Source organism: Doryrhamphus excisus, linkage group LG18, assembly GCF_037039965.1.
Source record: "Doryrhamphus excisus strain RoL-2023G ecotype Guam linkage group LG18, RoL_Dexc_Guam_v1.1, whole genome shotgun sequence".
NCBI lineage: Eukaryota > Metazoa > Chordata > Actinopteri > Syngnathiformes > Syngnathidae > Doryrhamphus > Doryrhamphus excisus.
This window is the reverse complement of record NC_136374.1, coordinates 12,880,978-12,900,073: the sequence shown is the minus strand read 5'-3', so window position 1 is coordinate 12,900,073 and position 19,096 is coordinate 12,880,978. Positions and strand designations below refer to the sequence as shown.

Below are 19,096 nucleotides of genomic sequence, written 5' to 3'. Positions count from 1 at the left end.
TATTTTGTACTGTTTTTAGTAATTTACACATGGAGGAGGTCTACAATACATAACCAACTGAATGAAGCGCTTTGGAAGACATTAAAAAGATTTATAATCATTAGACAAATTGTCAATTACTTAGTTGCCAATTAGTTGCTAAGTCCCAGCTGTGTCCCTGCAAAGACATTTTGCCCAATGGCAGCCATGTTTTTCAGTCAATCTTGCTCAGATTTTCCACGCATGTGCTTGTCAGTCCCCTTAGGTGTGTAACAAATTTGGTGGTGATTCGACAAAACACCCTAAAGTTACGGCGGGTGTTTTATAGAGTGCATTGAGTTATGTTAGACATTTCAAGTCAATCCAATTGATAGGGTCAAACAATGTTTAAAAGCAATGCCACCATGCCATGTATTGGTTAGGCAAATAATAGGAATAAAGATGAACATGACCAAAACCGGGCTGTACGGTGGTCTAGTGGTTAGCGGACAGACCTCACATCTAGAAGACCTTAGTTCAATCACTCCCTCGGCCATCTCTGTGTTTGTATGTTCTCCTCGTGCATGCGTGGGTTTTCTCCGGGTACTCCAGTTTCCTCCCACATTCCAAAAACATGCTAGGTTAATTGGCGACTCCAAATTGTCCATAGGTATGAATGTGAGTGTGAATGGTTGTTTGTCTATATGTGCTCTGTGATTGGCTGGTGACCAGTCCGGGGTGTACCCCGCCTCTCGCCCTGGGATAGGCTCCAGCACCACCCGCAACCCTCGTGAGGAAAAGCGGTAGAAAATGAATGAATGAATAACCAAAACGGGGCTGTACAGCGGTCTAGTGGTTAGCGCGCAGACCTCACATCTAGGAGACCAGAGTTCAATCCCTCCCTCAACCATCTCTGTGGAGTTTGCATGTTCTCCTCGTGCATGTGTGGGTTTTCTCCAGTTTCCTCCGAAAAACAAGGATCCATCGGTGTACCTCGCTTCTCGCCTGAGCTGGGATAGGCTCCAGCGCCCCCGCGACCCTCGTGACAATAAGCGGTAGAAAATGAATGAATAAATAACCAAAACAAAACAAGTGTAATTATCTGCTATGTTTGCATTTAGGGGGCGTATGCATCTCCCAGTCTGTGAAGATTCCCCGTGAGCCCAAGCAGGGCGAGTTTGACAAGGTGATCCGACGACTCCGCGAGAATCCCAACGCAAGAGTGGTCATTATTTTTGCCAACGAAGATGACATCAGGTATCACGGAGAAGTCTACAAACACTTTTAACCCCAGAAATGGGAAAATCTGCTGAATCGCAATATAAAAACAAAGTGGGGCACTGTGGGATGGTTGACCTTATCGACTGTGACATCTATTTTCTCCTCTGTTACAGGCGGCTGCTGGACGCTGCTAAAAAGGCCAACCAGACGGGTCATTTCATCTGGGTGGGCTCAGACAGCTGGGGCTCCAAGATCTCACCTGTTCTGCACCAAGAGGAGATGGCAGAAGGAGCGGTCACTATTCTCCCCAAGCGCCAGTCCATTAGAGGTAGAGATAAGGTTTAATTCATAACCCTGCAATCTTTAAATAAGATTCCTGACCTGTACTTTCCAGTTTACTGCGTCATTAACGACAATTATTCCCTTCAGGCTTTGATCGTTATTTCATCAGCCGGACACTGGAAAACAACAGACGGAATATCTGGTTTGCAGAATTCTGGGAGAACAATTTCAGCTGCAAACTGAGCCGTCATGCCTTGAAGAAAGGGTCCGGACTCAAAAAGTGCACAAGTAAGACATTTCTCTGTTCCACTGGGGAGTTTTTCACAGAAATGACTACAAACTGTTTTTGATGTCTTAAAAGAGGAGACACCAATGGGTTCCTTATACACGTGGTACTGCCGTGTATTAATTATTTACATTCAGCTATTTGTATAAATAATATATAAAAAAATACCTATGTCTTTGATAGGTAGTACTGTCAAGACAATACTACTTTTAGCTTCAAAACACACATTTTCACATACAGTATACAGCATTTCCATGTGGTAAAAATATATTCCAGCTGAATAATGATACTCCTACTATTACTACCCCAGTCCAGTCCAGGTCATCCAAGATGTGCAGGCCAAGGAACTTAAAGCTGGTTAGCCGTACCAGATTGTCCCCGTTGGTGGTCATGCCTGAGTGCTGTGTGGTCCTTGTCCTCCGGAAATCAGCGATGATTTCTTTTGTCTTTTTAGTGTTAAGGTTGACTCAGCACCGTACCCTGAGGAACATCGGTGTTGCGAGTGATGGTGGAGGATGTTAAGGCGGGCACCTTCTGCCATACTGGAGTCTGTTAGTCAGAAACTCTGTGATCCGTGATAAATATGTTGGGGCTTTTCAGTGTGGCTGAGAGTGGTGTGGAGGGCAATGGAGATCTGTTGGACCTGTAGGCGAACGAGTTTTGGTTAAAGCCAGGTGGGGTGCGGGCCTTGATATGCAAATGTACACCCAAATTTAGTTTCAGGGATGTCCAAAATGCAGCCCGTGGGCCATTTTTTGCGTTGGCCCATGGCACATTGTAGAAATATGAAAAAAAAAACTGAACCCTGTACCCTGTACTGTACCCGGAGAAAACCCACGCATGCACGGGGAGAACATGCAAAAAACTGAAAAAAATGCTCAGTGAAAAGGGAAAAAGCTGGAACTAATAACAAATAATAATACTTTGTCTTTAAAGATGTATATACTTTTTTAAGGATTTTTCAAAATGTAAAAGCTATATATAAAAATATTTTAAAAATATTAAAAATATATAAAATATACAAAAATATACAAAAAAATATAAAAATATATTAAAAATATTAAAAATATTAAAAATATATGTAAAAAGTGACCCTCAAATGCTTTGATTTTTCAGGATGTGAAAAAAAGTTTGGACACCCCTGGCTTAGGTAAATTGTGTCACTTTGTGTAAATAGGAAACATTCCGACTAAAGGGCATATTTCAAGTGGCCTGTTGGACTGAATTAGGCTTTAGGCAGCATGCCTGCACACACACACTCACACACACTCACACACTCACACACACACTCCAGGGAGTCGAGGCACCGACCCGCATGCTGTGAGGCGGCACTGCCACTGAGCCACCATGCTGCCCTCAAGCAATATTTGCGTATATAACCACAATGTGCAGGGGAACTACTTTCCATGCAAAAACTGGCATTTAAGAGCAACAACGTGCTGTGACAATACATGAGAAGTATGCGAGTCCACTCGGCCATAACAAAAGAAAGATTCTTATTCTTTTTAGCACATTATGTATCATCTTATCTTATTTGAATAACAAATGTAGACTAATGTGGCTGTCAGCCAATGTGAACATCATTTAAGTACAGTCTTCAATAAAACTGTGGGTTTCTAATGTTCACATGACTATTTGTAGCGACCCTTAAGGATTGTGGTCAAAATTACCGTATTTTCCGGACTATAAGTCACCCTTTTTTTCATAGGTTGGCTGTTCCTGTGACTTATACTTATACTTTTCCTCACGAGCGTCGCGACCCTGGAGCCTATCCCAGCTGTCTTCGGGCAAGAGGCATGGTACACCCTGGACTGGTCGCCAGCCAATCACAGGGCACATATAGACAAACAACCATTCACACTCACATTCATACCTATGGACAATTTGGAGCCGCCAATTAACATAGCATGTTTTTGGAATGTGGGAGGAGTACCCGGAGAAAACTCACGCATGCACAGGGAAAACATGCAAACTCCACACAGAGATGGCCGAGGGTGGAATTGAACCCTCGTCTCCTAGCTGTGAGGTCTGCGCGCTAACCACTCGACCGCCGTGCAGCCTCCTCAAAAGATGTGTACCCAATTTTATGGTGATGTTGCTAAAAATTTCAAGTCAATCTGACAAATGGGGTCTCAAACTTTGGAGCTTGATAACTGCACACACACAACACAGTAGGGGTTCAAATTTGATTTAATTTTCACCCTTGTGTATGCGGCATCAGAAATAGAAGAGCTAGCTGAGATGAACAAAGTTATACTTTACCTGTATCTATGGTGGGTGAGGAAGAAGAAAGACAAATTAAAAAAAGAAACGGCAGCTGAGGCTGGCTCATCCCAACACGTTGTCTCTCCTGAGAGGAGGAGCGCTGAGGCCTTGGAGGAACAAGATGACACTGATAAATGACTTGGGCTGCTCTTTGGCGCCACTGACCTAAGCTCGCTGTACATTGGGAATGACGCTGATTCTCCTCTGGGAATAGTGATGGTGCTTCAGGAGAAGTAGACATTCAGTTTGACTATTGACTCCAAGGTGTAAAATAGAGATGGTTTTTGTTCGTGAGAGTTTTACTGAATCGGGACTGACAGATATTTTTCTCTGTTACCTTGTTCAATTACCTTGTTTCTCAACTCTATTTTTCTCCACTGTAAAGTGTCTTTGAGTAGTTTGAAAAGCGCTATACAAATAAAATGTATTATTATTTTATTTAAAATAATAATAATATAATAATAATAATTCATTGCTTTCCTCGCCCTAAAACCACCAAACTTCTCTTCAAGTGCTGAAATCAAAATTTTGATTAAATAATATAATTTAAGGTAATGTATAGCTTTAATAGGAACAACCGAATAACCGAATAACCAAATTGTTGAGTCCTTGAATTTTATTACATTTGCGGGATTATTACATTCAAAGCTGCAGATTTGTATTATGTTTCTGGGCAGTTATTATGTTTGGGGGTGTAACATGTTCCACAGTCGGCTGCTGTGCCACACTTTGGACACCTGTGTGTGTTCTTTTTTCGGGAAGGCGTTGCTACCAGGCGACGAAGAAGTATGTCTAAGCGTTGCCTTCTGGTTTTGTTGCTGGTCAGGGGTTGGGCTGCATTGTGGGGGGGTTTAGACATTACATGGCAATACAATTGAAGATGCAGCTCCTTTATTGCCTGCTTGTATTTAATTACCAAATTAATGCATGATGCAAAAAACACTTTGTGTCTTTGACTTGCTAAACTTACTTGCAAAATGTAGCGACCATGTCATTGTCAACACGGATCTCTTCTACATCGTGTATGGGGTGTGTTATGAAGCTGAACCAATGATGGCTGGCGCTTGTGAAATGGATGCTCAGCCAAACGTAATGATAGTAAATAAAACCACTCGGTGATTAAGGGTGCAGACAAGTCCGAAGGGAGCTCTTGAGACATGCTTGGCATTAAGACAGCAGCAGCTGTTTAACTCTGATGGGGGGGGGGGGGACAGCCACACGTCACATGCTGACACTGGGAACACCAGGGTGCGCGTGTATAGCACTTAATTTGCAGTTCCAATAATTGCTCATACACCGCCACTTCCATATTTCAGTGCATGTATAATAGCTGTTTTTCTCCATGTGAGAAATCTTGTGTTACACCCTAGGGAGTAGGAAGTGTGAGAGGCGTATTTAGGTCTTACCCCTGGATTGTGTCATGACTGAACAGTGGCAATAGAAGAGACAGGGAGGGATCTGGAGTTGAACCCCATCCAATAATTACAAGTCATTTTTTACTGCAAGTGTTGATCGAAAATTGGAAGTAAACGTTTGTGTCAAAATTAGACAACTCACGTTTTTTCACCATTTGCTGTTGGTCCTGGAACGCAAAAGTGGGGCTCTACAGTGGGGATGTACTGTGCTGTACTTCGGTACGGGACAAAAATAAAATAAAAAAAAATAATCAAAATAATCAAAATAAAAAAAAAAAAAAAAAAAAAAAACGTAAACTATATTAGGAAAGCAGGAAGTGAACAAATGTAACAGTTTCACATTTACATAACATTTTCGTGTATTTCACAATTTTTCTTTCCATTTCACAAACATTTCTATCCATTTAACAAACAATTAATATTAATCAGATGCTTTTCAAAGAACGATCTGCATTTTTGCATAGAGGCCTACTATCAACAACTGTCAGTCCTCTGCATCAATCTCCTGGTATGGCTGCTAATCCAAGTTCATCATTTTATAAGGCTAATAGATTATTAGGAATCCCATCTAAAAATCTCAATTAAAACTAAAATCTCTTACTATGTTGTTAACTACTCCCTTCAGAGAGCAGCATAAACTGGGTCTAACAAGGACATAAAAACGATGCACAACTGTGCAAGAAGACAAATATCTGAGAGCGTGTAGTTTAAGACAAAGACGCCTCACAGGTTGTCACCTGGCAGCTGCGCTAAATAGTACCCGTCAAACACCAGTGTCAGTATCAACAGTGAGGAGGCGACTTCAGGATGCTGGACTTCATAGCAGGACTGCCAAGAAAAAGCCATATCACAGACTAGCCCAAAAAATGTCCAAGTGATCCCAAACTTTTCAGCGGTAATGTACTATACGTACTATATATGTGGCAGGGTACACCCAGTCAACCATTCACAATTCAGAGTCTCCATTAAGCATGCATGTTTTTAGGCTGTGGTAGCAAGCCAGAGTACCCATGGAAAACCAACACAAGCTGATTGTGAGCAATGTGAGGATGCTTACTGTAGCTCTTGAAGGAAGCTTGGTGTCTGTTCTCAGACAATTTAGCTATTTTCTTGTCAATCTTGACTCTACAACCTTTGCTTCACGGGGACAGGCAGTCTCCAAACAGTTGTTTGAGGTTAAAGAGTGACACTCCTTGTTCCTATTTCACCAATTGGAAAAGCTTTGACGTCCGGCCACGAGAGAGAATCACGCTGCAGAATAATCAGTGTCCTCCGAGGCTTGGACTGATCAAAGGATAAAGGAGGGCTCGACTGACTGGGAGGGAGAAAAAAATGGAGTCTTGTCTTTTATCTGTGAATGAAGGAGATGTCAAATTGATATTGATTAATGTTGAAAGGGGAGGCAAGGCAGATGTGGCAGGTTGCATATTTATTCTGCTTATTAAAGATGTGAGTAGCTCAAACCTGCTTTTGCTAAAAGCACCAATAGCACCCAGGATCAGTGCAGCACGGTACATTCTGGAACAATTTAATGGTCATAGTTCTTCTATAGGGGCTGCACGGCGTACGAGTGTTTAGTGTGCAGGCCACACAGCTAGGAGACCCGAGTTCAATTCCACCCTTGGCCATCTCTGTGTGGAGTTTGCATGTTTTCCCCGTGCATGCGTGGGTTTTCTCCGGGTACTCCGGTTTCCTCCCACATTCCAAAAACATGCTAGGTTAATTGGCGACTCCAAATTGTCCATAGGTATGAATGTGAGTGTGAATGGTTGTTTGTCTATATGTGCCCTGTGATTGGCTGGCCACCAGTCAAGGGTGTACCCCGCTTTTCGCCCGAAGACAGCTGGAATAGGCTCCAGCACCCCCGACCCTCATGAGGATAAGCTGTAGAAAATGAATGAATGAATGAATGAATGAACATGCGACTTATACTCCAATGCGACTTATGTATGTTTTTTTCGACCTAATTATGCATTTTTGGCCTTGTGCAACTTCATTAATTCATTAATTTTCTACCGCTTTTCCTCATAAGGGTTGTGAGGGGTGCTGGAGTCTATCCCAGCTGTCTTCGGGCAAGAGGCGGGGTACACCCTGGACTGGTCACCAGCCATCACAGGGCACATATAGACAAACAACCATTCACACTCTCATTCATACCTATGGACAATTTGGAGTCACCAATTAACCTAGCATGTTTTTGGAATGTGGGAGGGAACCGGAGTACCCGGAGAAAACCCACGCATGCACAGGGAGAACATGCAACTCCACACAGAGATGGCCGAGGGTGGAATTGAACCATTGTCTCCTAGCTGTGAGGTCTGCGTGCTAACCACTCAACCGCCGTGCCCCTTGTGCAACTTATAGTCCAGAAAATATGATAATATATGCATATATAATATGTGCTTGTCAGTCCCCAAAAGATGTGTACCCAATTTTGTGGTGATGTTGCGAAACACCCTAGAGCTGTGTGTGAGAAATTTCAAGTCGATCTGACAAATGGGGTCTCAAACTTTGGAGCTTGATAACTGCACACACACAACACAATAGGGGTGCAAGTTTGATTAAATTTTTTTTTATTTAATTTGATTTTTGTTGCCCAAAGACAGCTGTGATAGGCTCCAGCACCCCCGTGACCCTCATGAGGATAAGCGGTAGAAAATGAATGAATGAGTTCTTCTAGGATGGAATTAAATACAGCAAACAATGCACCTTTTTATTACTCTTCCTTGAGTCATTCACTCCAGCTACCTGTATTTCCATAAGCATCGTTCCCTCCCCCAACTCGGAAAAAAAATCAAAGCCTAATCAAAGACATGGGTCCTCTTAAGAACTTCCCAAAAAGGTGTCATGCATTTCCAGAACACTGACATTCATTCACATTCTTGTTCACTTTGCACAGTTGTGCTATGGCCTCATTTGAGCAAGCCTCATTAATTCACGCTCAATGACTAGGTTGGACAAATACTAATCTAACTAGATAGAACTGCTCTAGTCTGAGAATGTGGTGCAAGATCCAAAGTATTTATCCTCTAAGGGAGGAGGTATGTCCAAACAGTATTGGTTTCCTTCTTTGTGGTGTCAAATGAGCGTCATTAGAATACAATAGAGTCGAACCGCTGCCAGCCAAAGATGGTCATTAGGTGGTATCAACTTTTCCATTCAGATATAATGATGATCATGATGATGCCTGAAACCCAGGTGGCTATTATTTGTTAGATGTTAAATAATTCCGAGGCAAAATGAATCTTTTAGGAAAGAATAAAAGGACAGCAAGAAAGATGATGCAGCAGACCTCTCACTCTGTTCAAGGTTTCTCAACTTTAACGTAGATGGCTTCCCTGAATGGTTGTTTGTCTATATGTGCCCTGTGATTGGCTGGTGACCAGTCCAGGGTGTACCCCGCCTCACGCCCGAAAACAGCTGGGATAGGCTCCAGCATACCCCCGCGATGGATAGATGGATGGATAAATGGCTTCTTTGCCAGAATGCATACATTTTTTTCTTCAAAAGAGTATTTTTGTTTCTTTTTGAGGTGCAGGTAGACAGCTGAGTCTTGACTGGAAGACTTACCCTGTCTGTGTTGTGATATGTATGCCCCTGCTCAATGTCTGCCTGGTTTCCCCAATGGGAAAATCGATCAATTTCTGACTGCACTGGACAGCATACACCAGATTGTTTTCCTGGTTATGGGGTGTCCCGTTTTGGGGGTGTACCAACCTTTTGCCTGTTGCGTTTGTTAAAAATCCTTCTGAATTTCTGAATAGACCACGTACTGTACATTGGGGATGACAATGTTATCTCGTCTGCTGCTGTTTCCATCCTCATCCACCTTGTTTTTTTCTTTCTGAAACACAATGTACTTTTTCTAAATGACCAGCCACTGGTTTTGCTTAGTAGTGATGTAGACTTGGTTTCTTTTTTAAAGCGGATCGAATACTCGACTCACTCGAATCATGTACACACACATATACAGTATACACACTGAACAAACACCTAATTGAGATAGTTGGCCCATTGTAGTGATACGTATGGCAGATCTTCCCCTTAAACATTCATTCATTTTCTACCGCTTTTCCTCACAAGGGTCGCGGGGGGTCATGGAGCCTATCCCAGCTGTCCTTGGGCAAGCGGCGGGGTACACCCTGGACTGGTCGCCAGCCAATCACAGGGCACATATAGACAAACAACCATTCACACTCACATTCGATTATACGATACGATACAATACGATTGAATTGAATCCTGGTCTCTTAGCTGTGAGGTCTGCACGCTAACCACTCGACCGCCGTGCCGCCTCTCCCCTTAAACAGATGCAAGAAAATGGACCAAACACTTTTCTACAAATGTTTTGAAGGCTGATTTCACCGTAGGAACCGCGGGAAAGGTGTTCCGTGAGGAATTATCCAATATCAGTTTGTTTTTTTAAATTAACATTTATTAATCATTTTCTGCCAATATTTTGTATTTGTCGAGTGTCCGTGGTGTAACGACTGGCAGAGCAATGTAATATTCATCCGTGTGGCAACACGTAGCTGATTGCCTCGTTGCCTCGCTGATTGTCTGATTGCCTTAGTGATGCACGTGAATTGGTTAGTGGTGTGCCGGCAAGATTTTCCCAGTGCAAAAAACACGCCGTGCCTCAAAAAAGGTTGAAAAACACTCCTAATACCTCTTTAGTCATTTTTACAGTCATATTACCCAATATAGTAAACAATATAAGATAAAATAAACCATTTACAACTGCTGTAACGTATTCCAGTGCTACAATTGACAGTTGCCAGAACTCCAAGATGTTTAGTGAAGTCTGCCTTTTTGCAAGCTGTCCTCCATAAAACGGTGGGTGCATACTACACATGAAGCGGGCTCATGTAGCTTCGGGCACGTTAGAGCCAATATCATATCCATGAGGAGGAAGTTTTCTCCTTCATGACATCATGAAAAGCTGCATCTGTGAAAGCGACTACTTGAGCACATCAAACAAGTGAGAGAGATGATAGATTTTTCTACGTTTGCTGCTCATAAACGGTCTCGGAGGACACATACTACTGTTAGAAGATCATTCTAAAGTCACTTTTGCATAATAGGAGATCTATGGAAGTTTTTAAGACTCTTTAGGGATCACCTGGTATCCTCCAAAAATAGGAAAAAACACTTTCAAAGGAATCTTTAATTCGCAGGACTACTCATGCAGTTTTATGACATAATGGACTTTCAAGTGCACCTTCCAAAGGGTGCTACTACCATAAAAACCTCAGAGGACACCCACTCCTCCACATTCACACTTTGTTTCATCTGGATGGTTTTGTTTACAAGCACCGGTCTGCAGGTCCCACATGAGAGATGAAGACAAAGAGCAAAGGGAAAATGCTTGCCTGAAGTCAATACCAAGTCAGTGTGTGTGTGGCCCCGCCGAGGCCAACCGGAGCGCCATCGCTCTTGCACAAACTCTCGTTTGCAGGATTCTCTGCGGCGCTGTGTTCACGTTGGCCAAACTGTGACTAAATTTGTCCAATCAAAGCCGCCCTCTTGGACCTTTAATTACTGAGCCGTGAGCTGGAAATGATTATTCATGCATTTGAAAAGCTCACCAGATAATCGGTGATGTAAAAACGCCCCGAGTCCGAGTGGCGAGTAAGGGATGGGGACAAGAGCCGATTTGGAGGTCTAGCACTTTTCAGATTGAAGAGGCGATTGAAAATTGCTTGAACCTAAAGGAGACACAGGTTGAATGATAAATAGCTTGCTGTTATAAAATGCTTGGAAGGGAGTGCCATTACGGGCACAGAAAACACTTAACTGGTAAAAAAAAAAAAAAAAAATTAAATAAGAAGCACTCCTGACCTGAGACTACCACCCTCATTTATATGTTGTTCTACTAATGCATCACATTACATACTGTAATCATTATTAAGTCAACACTTTCATCAACATACAGTATCAAAGGCAGTCTACAGCTCTCAAAGGAAGACATTTTGTGTATACATGTAAAGAAAATCAGTACACATAATTAATTAATCACATGACTTAAGTGGAAAACAATGGTAACTGTCACGATCCTCAAGTTAGCCTATGTGACAGTTTAGTTAGTTTCCGCTTCTATGCCTTAGTTCCTGTTATATGCTCTTATTTTGGTAACATTTCCTGTTTGCCCTGGGTTTTGTCCGCATGCTTTACTTTCCCTTTTCACTCGCACCTGTTGCTATTTGTGTTCCCCTTCTATCTAGTTTGTTGTTACATTGTTTGTTTTAGCTCCCCACGCTACTGCAACCGTCTTTGCTGGTGTCCTGCTGCTGTATATCATATTTATATATTAAAAATAGACTTTTTAGACGTTCTCCTGCTCTCTGCATACTAGGGTTGTGTCACAATGCCGAAGCCGAGACGTAACAGGTAACCATGGTAATTGCAATTAGCCATTATTGGAAATAACATTAGCGAAATGTAGCGTCCATGTTAACTATTAACATTTAGTATCTTAATATGAACAACTGTTGTCCTTTAGAACCATCCATAATAACATTTATTTATTATTGTTTGTTGATTTAATGGTCAATTTACCGTGTATGTGATGTATGGGAAGCTGCATGTATATGTTATCAACTATCATATGTTATATGGCAATGAGGAAATGATTTTACTGTTCATACTGTTACTTTATTCATAGTAGTGACTTCATTTAATTTTATTTGGTGGGAAATGCTAGCTGCTAGCAAAAAAAAAAAATCATCACAGCTGTTTCAAAGAAGCCTCTCCTTCAGCATTTTGGTTACCATGGCAACAAGTTCCAAACCATCTAATTTGACACCTGACACCAGCGCCTTTTATTAAAAAAACGATTTCTGACTGGAAGCACATGCTGTTCTCACACTAAAAAAGGTTTGTTCCCACCCTGAAAAGAATCCATGTACAGCACTTTTTTTTTCTAGAGAGACTCATAAAGCTTGTCGTGATTGGCAATAATTGAAAAGCGGGACGGGATCGGCACCTGCTGGTGAGGCTTAACCCCGTTCCATTTTGTCATAAGGCAAGCTCGTCACCACTGCTAATTTTTTTGACTCTTAATCCACTCGGCCTTTGCGCGACTTGCATGCTGCGGGGGTGGAGAATTTGGGATTGACATGTTGACATCGCCTTCTTGGAGCCCACCAGCTCTGATCAATTAATAATAATCACAAGAAGCTTTGCAACAGCGCTGGTCAGGATTAATAAACTCCTATCGTGTATTATTCCATTGAGCCAGCGAGTGGATTATCTCTGCTCCGCGAATGTACAGTGTGTCTGCTTTGGCGGCATCGCTAAGTCCTCTTCCTTGGCCTCTATAGGCACAATATGAATTCATACACCAACTCTGTCTTATGTGATTAATTATAGCTGCATAATTCAGTCTATAGGATTTGTCAAGTTAATGAAAAATGACAAGCTGGAAGACAGCATGTGGTGTTTGTGGAACATAATAGCATAAACGTGTTCATGCAAAACGTCATGTTTACAGAATCACTCACTGGGAAATCCGTGTAATTCTGATGGAGACAAGAAAGATATTTTCTGTTGAACTTATAAGATTTCCCAAGGGAGAAAACCTTACAATCCAGATATTGGAATTCATTCACTCTTCGGCAGCAACCTGCATATTTAGCTTCGAGCTAATTGCAAGAGGCAAGGCGGCAATAAGAGCTACTGAAAAGTAATGGTTTTTTTTTATCTTGTCTTTTACGCGGGGCTGCACGGCGGACAAGTGGTTAGCGCGCAGACCTCACAGCTAGGAGACCAGGGTTTAATTCTACCCTCAGTCATCTCTGTGTGGAGTTTGCATGTTTTCCCCGTACTCCAGGTACTCCGGTTTCCTCCCACATTCCGAAAACATGCTAGGTTAATTGGCGACTCCAAATTGTCCATAGGTATGAATGTGAGTGTGAATGGTTGTTTGTCTATATGTGCCCTGTGATTGGCTGGCGACCAGTCCAGGGTGTACCCCGCCTCTCGCCCGAAGACGGCTGGAATAGGCTCCAGCACCCCCCGGAACCCTTGTGAGGAAAAGTGGTAGAAAATGAATTAATTTATTAATTAATTTTACGCCGCATGGGGGGACTCTCTGAATTATACTGTCCTCAGTGATTCTACAAAATAACACAGCGAAAAATGGAAGGATGCTCACGTTGTTTTGTATTCAGTCTGATTTACTTTAGGTAGAAACACACACAGGGTTTTGGATCAGGGGATTTCACAGGGTAATATACTGGTCCTCTTTTGTTGGGTGTTTGTCATTTAAGGCATAACTACAGTTTCCAATGATGTTTCTCATCACCTCAAGCTTTCCCCATCTAGCATCCTTGTCAAAATCAATTTACAATTTATTAGATTACAACATAACCTCCATGTAAACAATGAAGGAGCAACTACATTCCAACCTTCCAACTGCGGTGCAGGTCTGGTCTAAATGCTAACATGTTTTGAAGGACAGTTCCACCACAGTGGACGTATGCATGAGTGACGTTCCATGCAATTTGGTACCTAGGCCCTCAGTGGCGACTTAATGGGGTTGAATATTATTATTACTAAACCACGAAACCAAGATAACCTTATGATCAAATTCATCATCGCCGATACGCCTGACTTACATGTCTGCTTTGAGTTATATGTAAGTTCCACTGGCGATCTGGCGACTGGGGGCTGCCTGAGAATTTGTCACTTGGCCAAACGTAACAAGCATCAGACCACTTCAAACTACAGCATCATCTAGAGCAGTTCAGAATCAATTTTTATCTAATGACTTGGTAAAAACATGAAACATTTGAATAAAATACATCTACTCACCAGAGATGCTGATTATTTATACACAAAATCCATCCATCATCCCAGATTGCTATTACGACCATCACTGATAGTTTGGTGCTTATCCAAATTGGGAAAATCCTGTGAGAGAATCCGTGTAGCTATCTACATGACATGATGATCCAAATGTAGAACCAAGGAGGTTTGCGTAGTAATTATTCCAAACACTGCTTAGCATCATTTATGTTTGTCGTCTGTGTCTTCTAGATCAGGAGCGTATCGGCAAGGACTCAAACTACGAGCAGGAGGGCAAAGTGCAGTTTGTCATCGATGCCGTCTACGCCATGGCTCATGCACTACACAACATGCACCAGGAGCTCTGCCCGGGAAAGGTGGGCTTGTGCGCCAAAATGGACCCCATTAACGGCACGCACCTTCTCAAGCACATACGCCGCCTCAACTTTAAAGGTGAGTTGGAATTCATCTCTTCACATCACACAGGTGTAAGCAACTCACGGCTCTGGTACTGGTCAGGCTGTGAACTATGATATTATTACTCCGAATGATAACGCACATAACAAGGAAGTGGTGGAAGCGATGCAGGCAGAATCGGTACCTCAGATTAAGTGCTTTAAAAACGCTATTAACCTTGCAATCCAGCCTGCACTCGGTGTTCCCAGCTCATGACTTGTGGCTGATTTTGAACGGATACCGCAGTTTTAATGTGCAAGCAGAAGCTGTAGTAATTTTACATTTGTTAGAATTACAACCAGTTCTTTAAGATTTGTCAGATCAAAACACGATTGTTACATATGACTTTTAGATGTGATGCTAGAGTCAATTTCAGCGCCTTGTGCGCTGCTCACAAAAATTGCTAAGTGTGCTGGCCACACCCCGTTGAGCCCATTATCATTATTCTCAACCCAAAATACTGTATCGTCTCGTCCTGCGAGCTTAGTTAAACTCAATACTGATTTCAAAATTGTATTAGGTCTGAGGTTAAGTTTATATATTCGTCATTTCACTAGTAAAAGGTTTCAACTGATTAACATGAGTCAGAGATTTTCTTCAATTATCAACACCACTAATTTTAAAACCTTCAAGCTCAAGCAAGCTTTGCCACAATGGTTGTGTTTAATTTGTGACATCATAATGTCTTTGAAGAAAGTCTCTCTTTTTTTTTTTAGACACATTAATGACTGCCCTCGCTTGTTTTTTCCATTTTCTCCAGCAAGCTATCTGCCAGGTTCGCGTTTATGACATGACTAGCATATTCATTATTCACTTATTCACACACAAAAACCAGTGATCCACAATTTCTTTCTGGGAAAAAAAAGGAAAGGGGAGGGGAAGCAATTTAAGACTATTATAATTCTTTCACAGGGACTGGAGTGTGCAGTGTTTGTACAGATAAATTATTCATTTGAAGTTGCGCTCTGTGAGATACTGTATCTTTTTTTTCCCCTATTCTAATTCAGAATAATGTCAATTAAATGTTTAATACAGCTGAAAAGAATAATTCCCAAACACTGTTGAGTCTTTCTCACTGGGATACTTTTATGATGAAAGACTGGTAATATTTGTTTTTATATATATTTTCCACAAGTGAAGTTAATTGTCTTTTATTACATATATTATTACATCTCCTTTATGAATATTGTTAGTGTTCTAGTGGTTTCACCACCATAAATATGTTAATTATCTTTAATTAAACAAGATAATATTTAGTTGGACACACTTTTGTTCAACTTTTCACTCAAAATCACAAGAACATGCAAAAATCAAGCATTTATTAAAAAATGGCATTTTTTTTGTTTGTTGAATGAATTTAGTCATTTAGAACCAATGAATCACCCCTTTAATAACTAGCATTAATTCACTGTGGATTTTAAACATGATTAAAACAAGATTTTTATATGCCATGGTGGCCATTAAAAATATCTCCTGCTCCTTTTTATCTTGTTCACCTGAAATGACTGCCCACAGTCTCCCCGACAACTGCCAAACAGAAGCACTCGCTTAGAGGCACTCTTGACTTTCAGCTGGCACATTTAATTTTTTTTTTGGGGGGGGGGGGGTTGACTTAAAAAAAAAAAAAGACCACCTAAAACGTTATCTCAACACCAAACATAACAATGTCCTTATGACCGCCACAAATATTCTATCTACAGTCCAAGCAGGTCTAGACGATCACTGGCATTTAAAATAGAAATAAAAATAAATTTACAGTTCAGTATCTTGTGGGCCTCCTGGGTGGTGGGGGGGCTCGACTCGGTGCCCTTGTGGGTTGTGGTCTCTCGCCGGTCTCAGGTGTTTTGGGGTCTTCTTCGGCCTGCCGGCGCCATGTTTCTAGTCGGGATTGCCTCTCTGCGGTCTCTTGCTCGAGACCTCTAGACATGAAATAACACCCCTATAGTCACCGTTACACTCATATTATCCAATATAGTAGATCTAATAACAGAAAATCAGACATTAGCATTGGGAGATACAGCATACACAGTACTTCTCATCTCTAGAATATTACATATCATGTCATTCTGAATGTTTTTGTATTTAGCCATTTTTATGCTTGAGCGTGCTAAATGTAGGCCAACAATATCTGAAGTTTGATTTAATATGATTTAATAATTGAGGGATTTTTTTTGTGAAACTATGAACTGTATACTTAAAGCACAAGAACATAAATATTATTAAGAATTGTAGATGTTTTGTATAATTATTATGATTGTATTGTCTTATTGTTAAAATATATATTTTATATAAAATATATCTAATATTTAATCAATTCCCACCGCTTAGTGCGAATAGGCATCAACATAGCCTCATAGTTGGAGTTCTAAAGGAAGTAACAAAGAGCCAAAGTCTTTTCAGATTTGACGAGCTAAGACACAACTTTATTGACCCATCAAACTTAAATGAATTTAGTTCCAGCAATAAACTCTGTGAACAACATGTGACCAGACAGGTTGCCTCCAGGTTACACACTACATTTCATCTAATTGCATCAGCGCACTGCAGGATATTGACGCTGTCCAGATGTATGAACTGAATCCACTGCATTGTGAATCATATTCAGACCAAATGTGCAAGTATCTGTATTCAGAAATCTATGTATGCTCGTGTAGAAGTGATTCATTCTTTCTATTGCTGTGTTTCTTGTGTTTGTCAGCAGTTTTAGTGCTAAAAAATAATGACTACTTCTCTACAAAACAAGGGTTTCTCATGGATTTGAAGCCGTGACAATGAAATTTCCAAAAGCTCCTTAAAAACTCAGCTAAAAGTAGACACTTGCAGGGAGCCGGAGCCCCACTGCTCGCGTAAAAAGCATTTATCTGTGATATCTCAACGCACTGTCTGCAGGGTGCACGCAAGGCTAGCTGACGACAGATAACCTTTTCCAAAAGATGGAGGGTAATCTCGAGATAGTTCTCATCATTGGGTAATATCTGTGTGATTCTTCCACATTCACTTGCAATCGGATTTTCCACACTGACAAATCTAAAGTCATAGTTTTTTTTTTTTTATTTCCGAATCAATTTCACAGCTCAGTTTCAGCTCATTCAGCAGCCGCCCACAAAGAGAAAATATTCAAACATATCCAGTCCAACTCTCTTTGGAGTTCTTCTCACTTCAGTCGGTCACAAGCGGAAAAAGAAGTGTCTCATCAGTCTTTCCTGTCTCTTGTGATTTAAAAAGTGGTGTTCTCTCTTGTAAAAGCTTGCCAACTGCTTGCTTTTCTCAAGATGCCGGCACTATGAAACTCAAAAACATGCTGCCTGTTGGTTTATTTTTAAATGAATGCAAACTTCTGTCTTGTCCTGGAGTGATACCTTGCCATTTTATTTTGGAAACAATCTGAAGCCATGTCCATACAAGTATACTAGTAAAGGGATTTCATTTGTTCATTCATTTTCTACCGCTTATCCTCACGAGGGTCGCGGTTGGTGCTGGAGCCTATCCCAGCTGTCTTCGGGCGAGAGGCGGGGTACACGCTGAACTGGTCGCCAGCCAATCACAGGGCACATATAGACAAACAACCATTCACACTTACATTCATACCTATGGACAATTTGGAGTTGCCAATTAACCTAGCATGTTTTTGGAGAAAACCCGGAGAAAACCCACGCATGCACGGGGACAACATGCAAACTCCACACAGAGATGGCCGAGGGTGGGATTGAACACGGGTGGGTGAGGTCTGCGCACTAACCACTCCGCCGTGCAGCCCTAATAAAGGTATTTCATACCTATGGACAATTTGGAGTCGCCAATGAACCTAGCATGTTTTTGGAATATGGGAGCTAACCAGAGTACCCGGAGTAAACCCACGCACATACAAATTCTACACAGAGATGCCCGAGCGGGTAATCGAACCCAGGTCTCCTAGGTGTGTGCGGTAACTACTCTACCACTGTGCAGCCTATGCAGGGAATTCTCTCATTTATTGACTTCAGTGAGCTAACAAAACATGTCCTATGTTTTATTATTTTCCTAAAAATTATATTCAAGTTTGATGTTCAAGGTCAATTCCAATTCATGGCCAATTTACATGAAGAATGAACATATTTGGGATTTACCTTTTCTGCCTACAAAGCTCCCTAAAAACACATAATAGCATTTTATTTAAAGTATAACTTACAGTATTCTGGTCATTTACATGCATGGCAACTAATGATACCTTATCTTGTTGAGCCTGAATATACGGATGAGGATGAGCTACATGGTTTTAGAAGCAGATCGGGCAAGAAGAGAGGGGTGAAACATGGGAGCAGACGGGGGCCGACAGTGTCAGAACTGCAATAAATTGGTGGTATAAATGTGGAGCGTGCCAAGCGATGCTGACAGAAATCAAGTGTTTCTGATGCATTGAGTGGCACACAGTGTTACCATGGATGGA

The 19,096-nt window shown here is 41.5% G+C and overlaps 1 protein-coding gene across 2 annotated transcripts in view; it reads left to right on the top strand.

Moving 5' to 3' along the window:
- LOC131105877 (metabotropic glutamate receptor 4-like) overlaps window positions 1-19,096 on the top strand; it is a 171,738-nt gene that overhangs the window by 126,111 nt on the left and 26,531 nt on the right. For both annotated transcript variants that reach the window (XM_058054323.2, XM_058054320.2), the window contains exons 4-7: window positions 1,080-1,215; window positions 1,353-1,507; window positions 1,609-1,749; window positions 14,467-14,667. In XM_058054323.2, coding sequence (XP_057910306.1) covers window positions 1,080-1,215; window positions 1,353-1,507; window positions 1,609-1,749; window positions 14,467-14,667 — 633 coding nt within the window. The remainder of the gene's footprint in view (window positions 1-1,079; window positions 1,216-1,352; window positions 1,508-1,608; window positions 1,750-14,466; window positions 14,668-19,096) is intronic.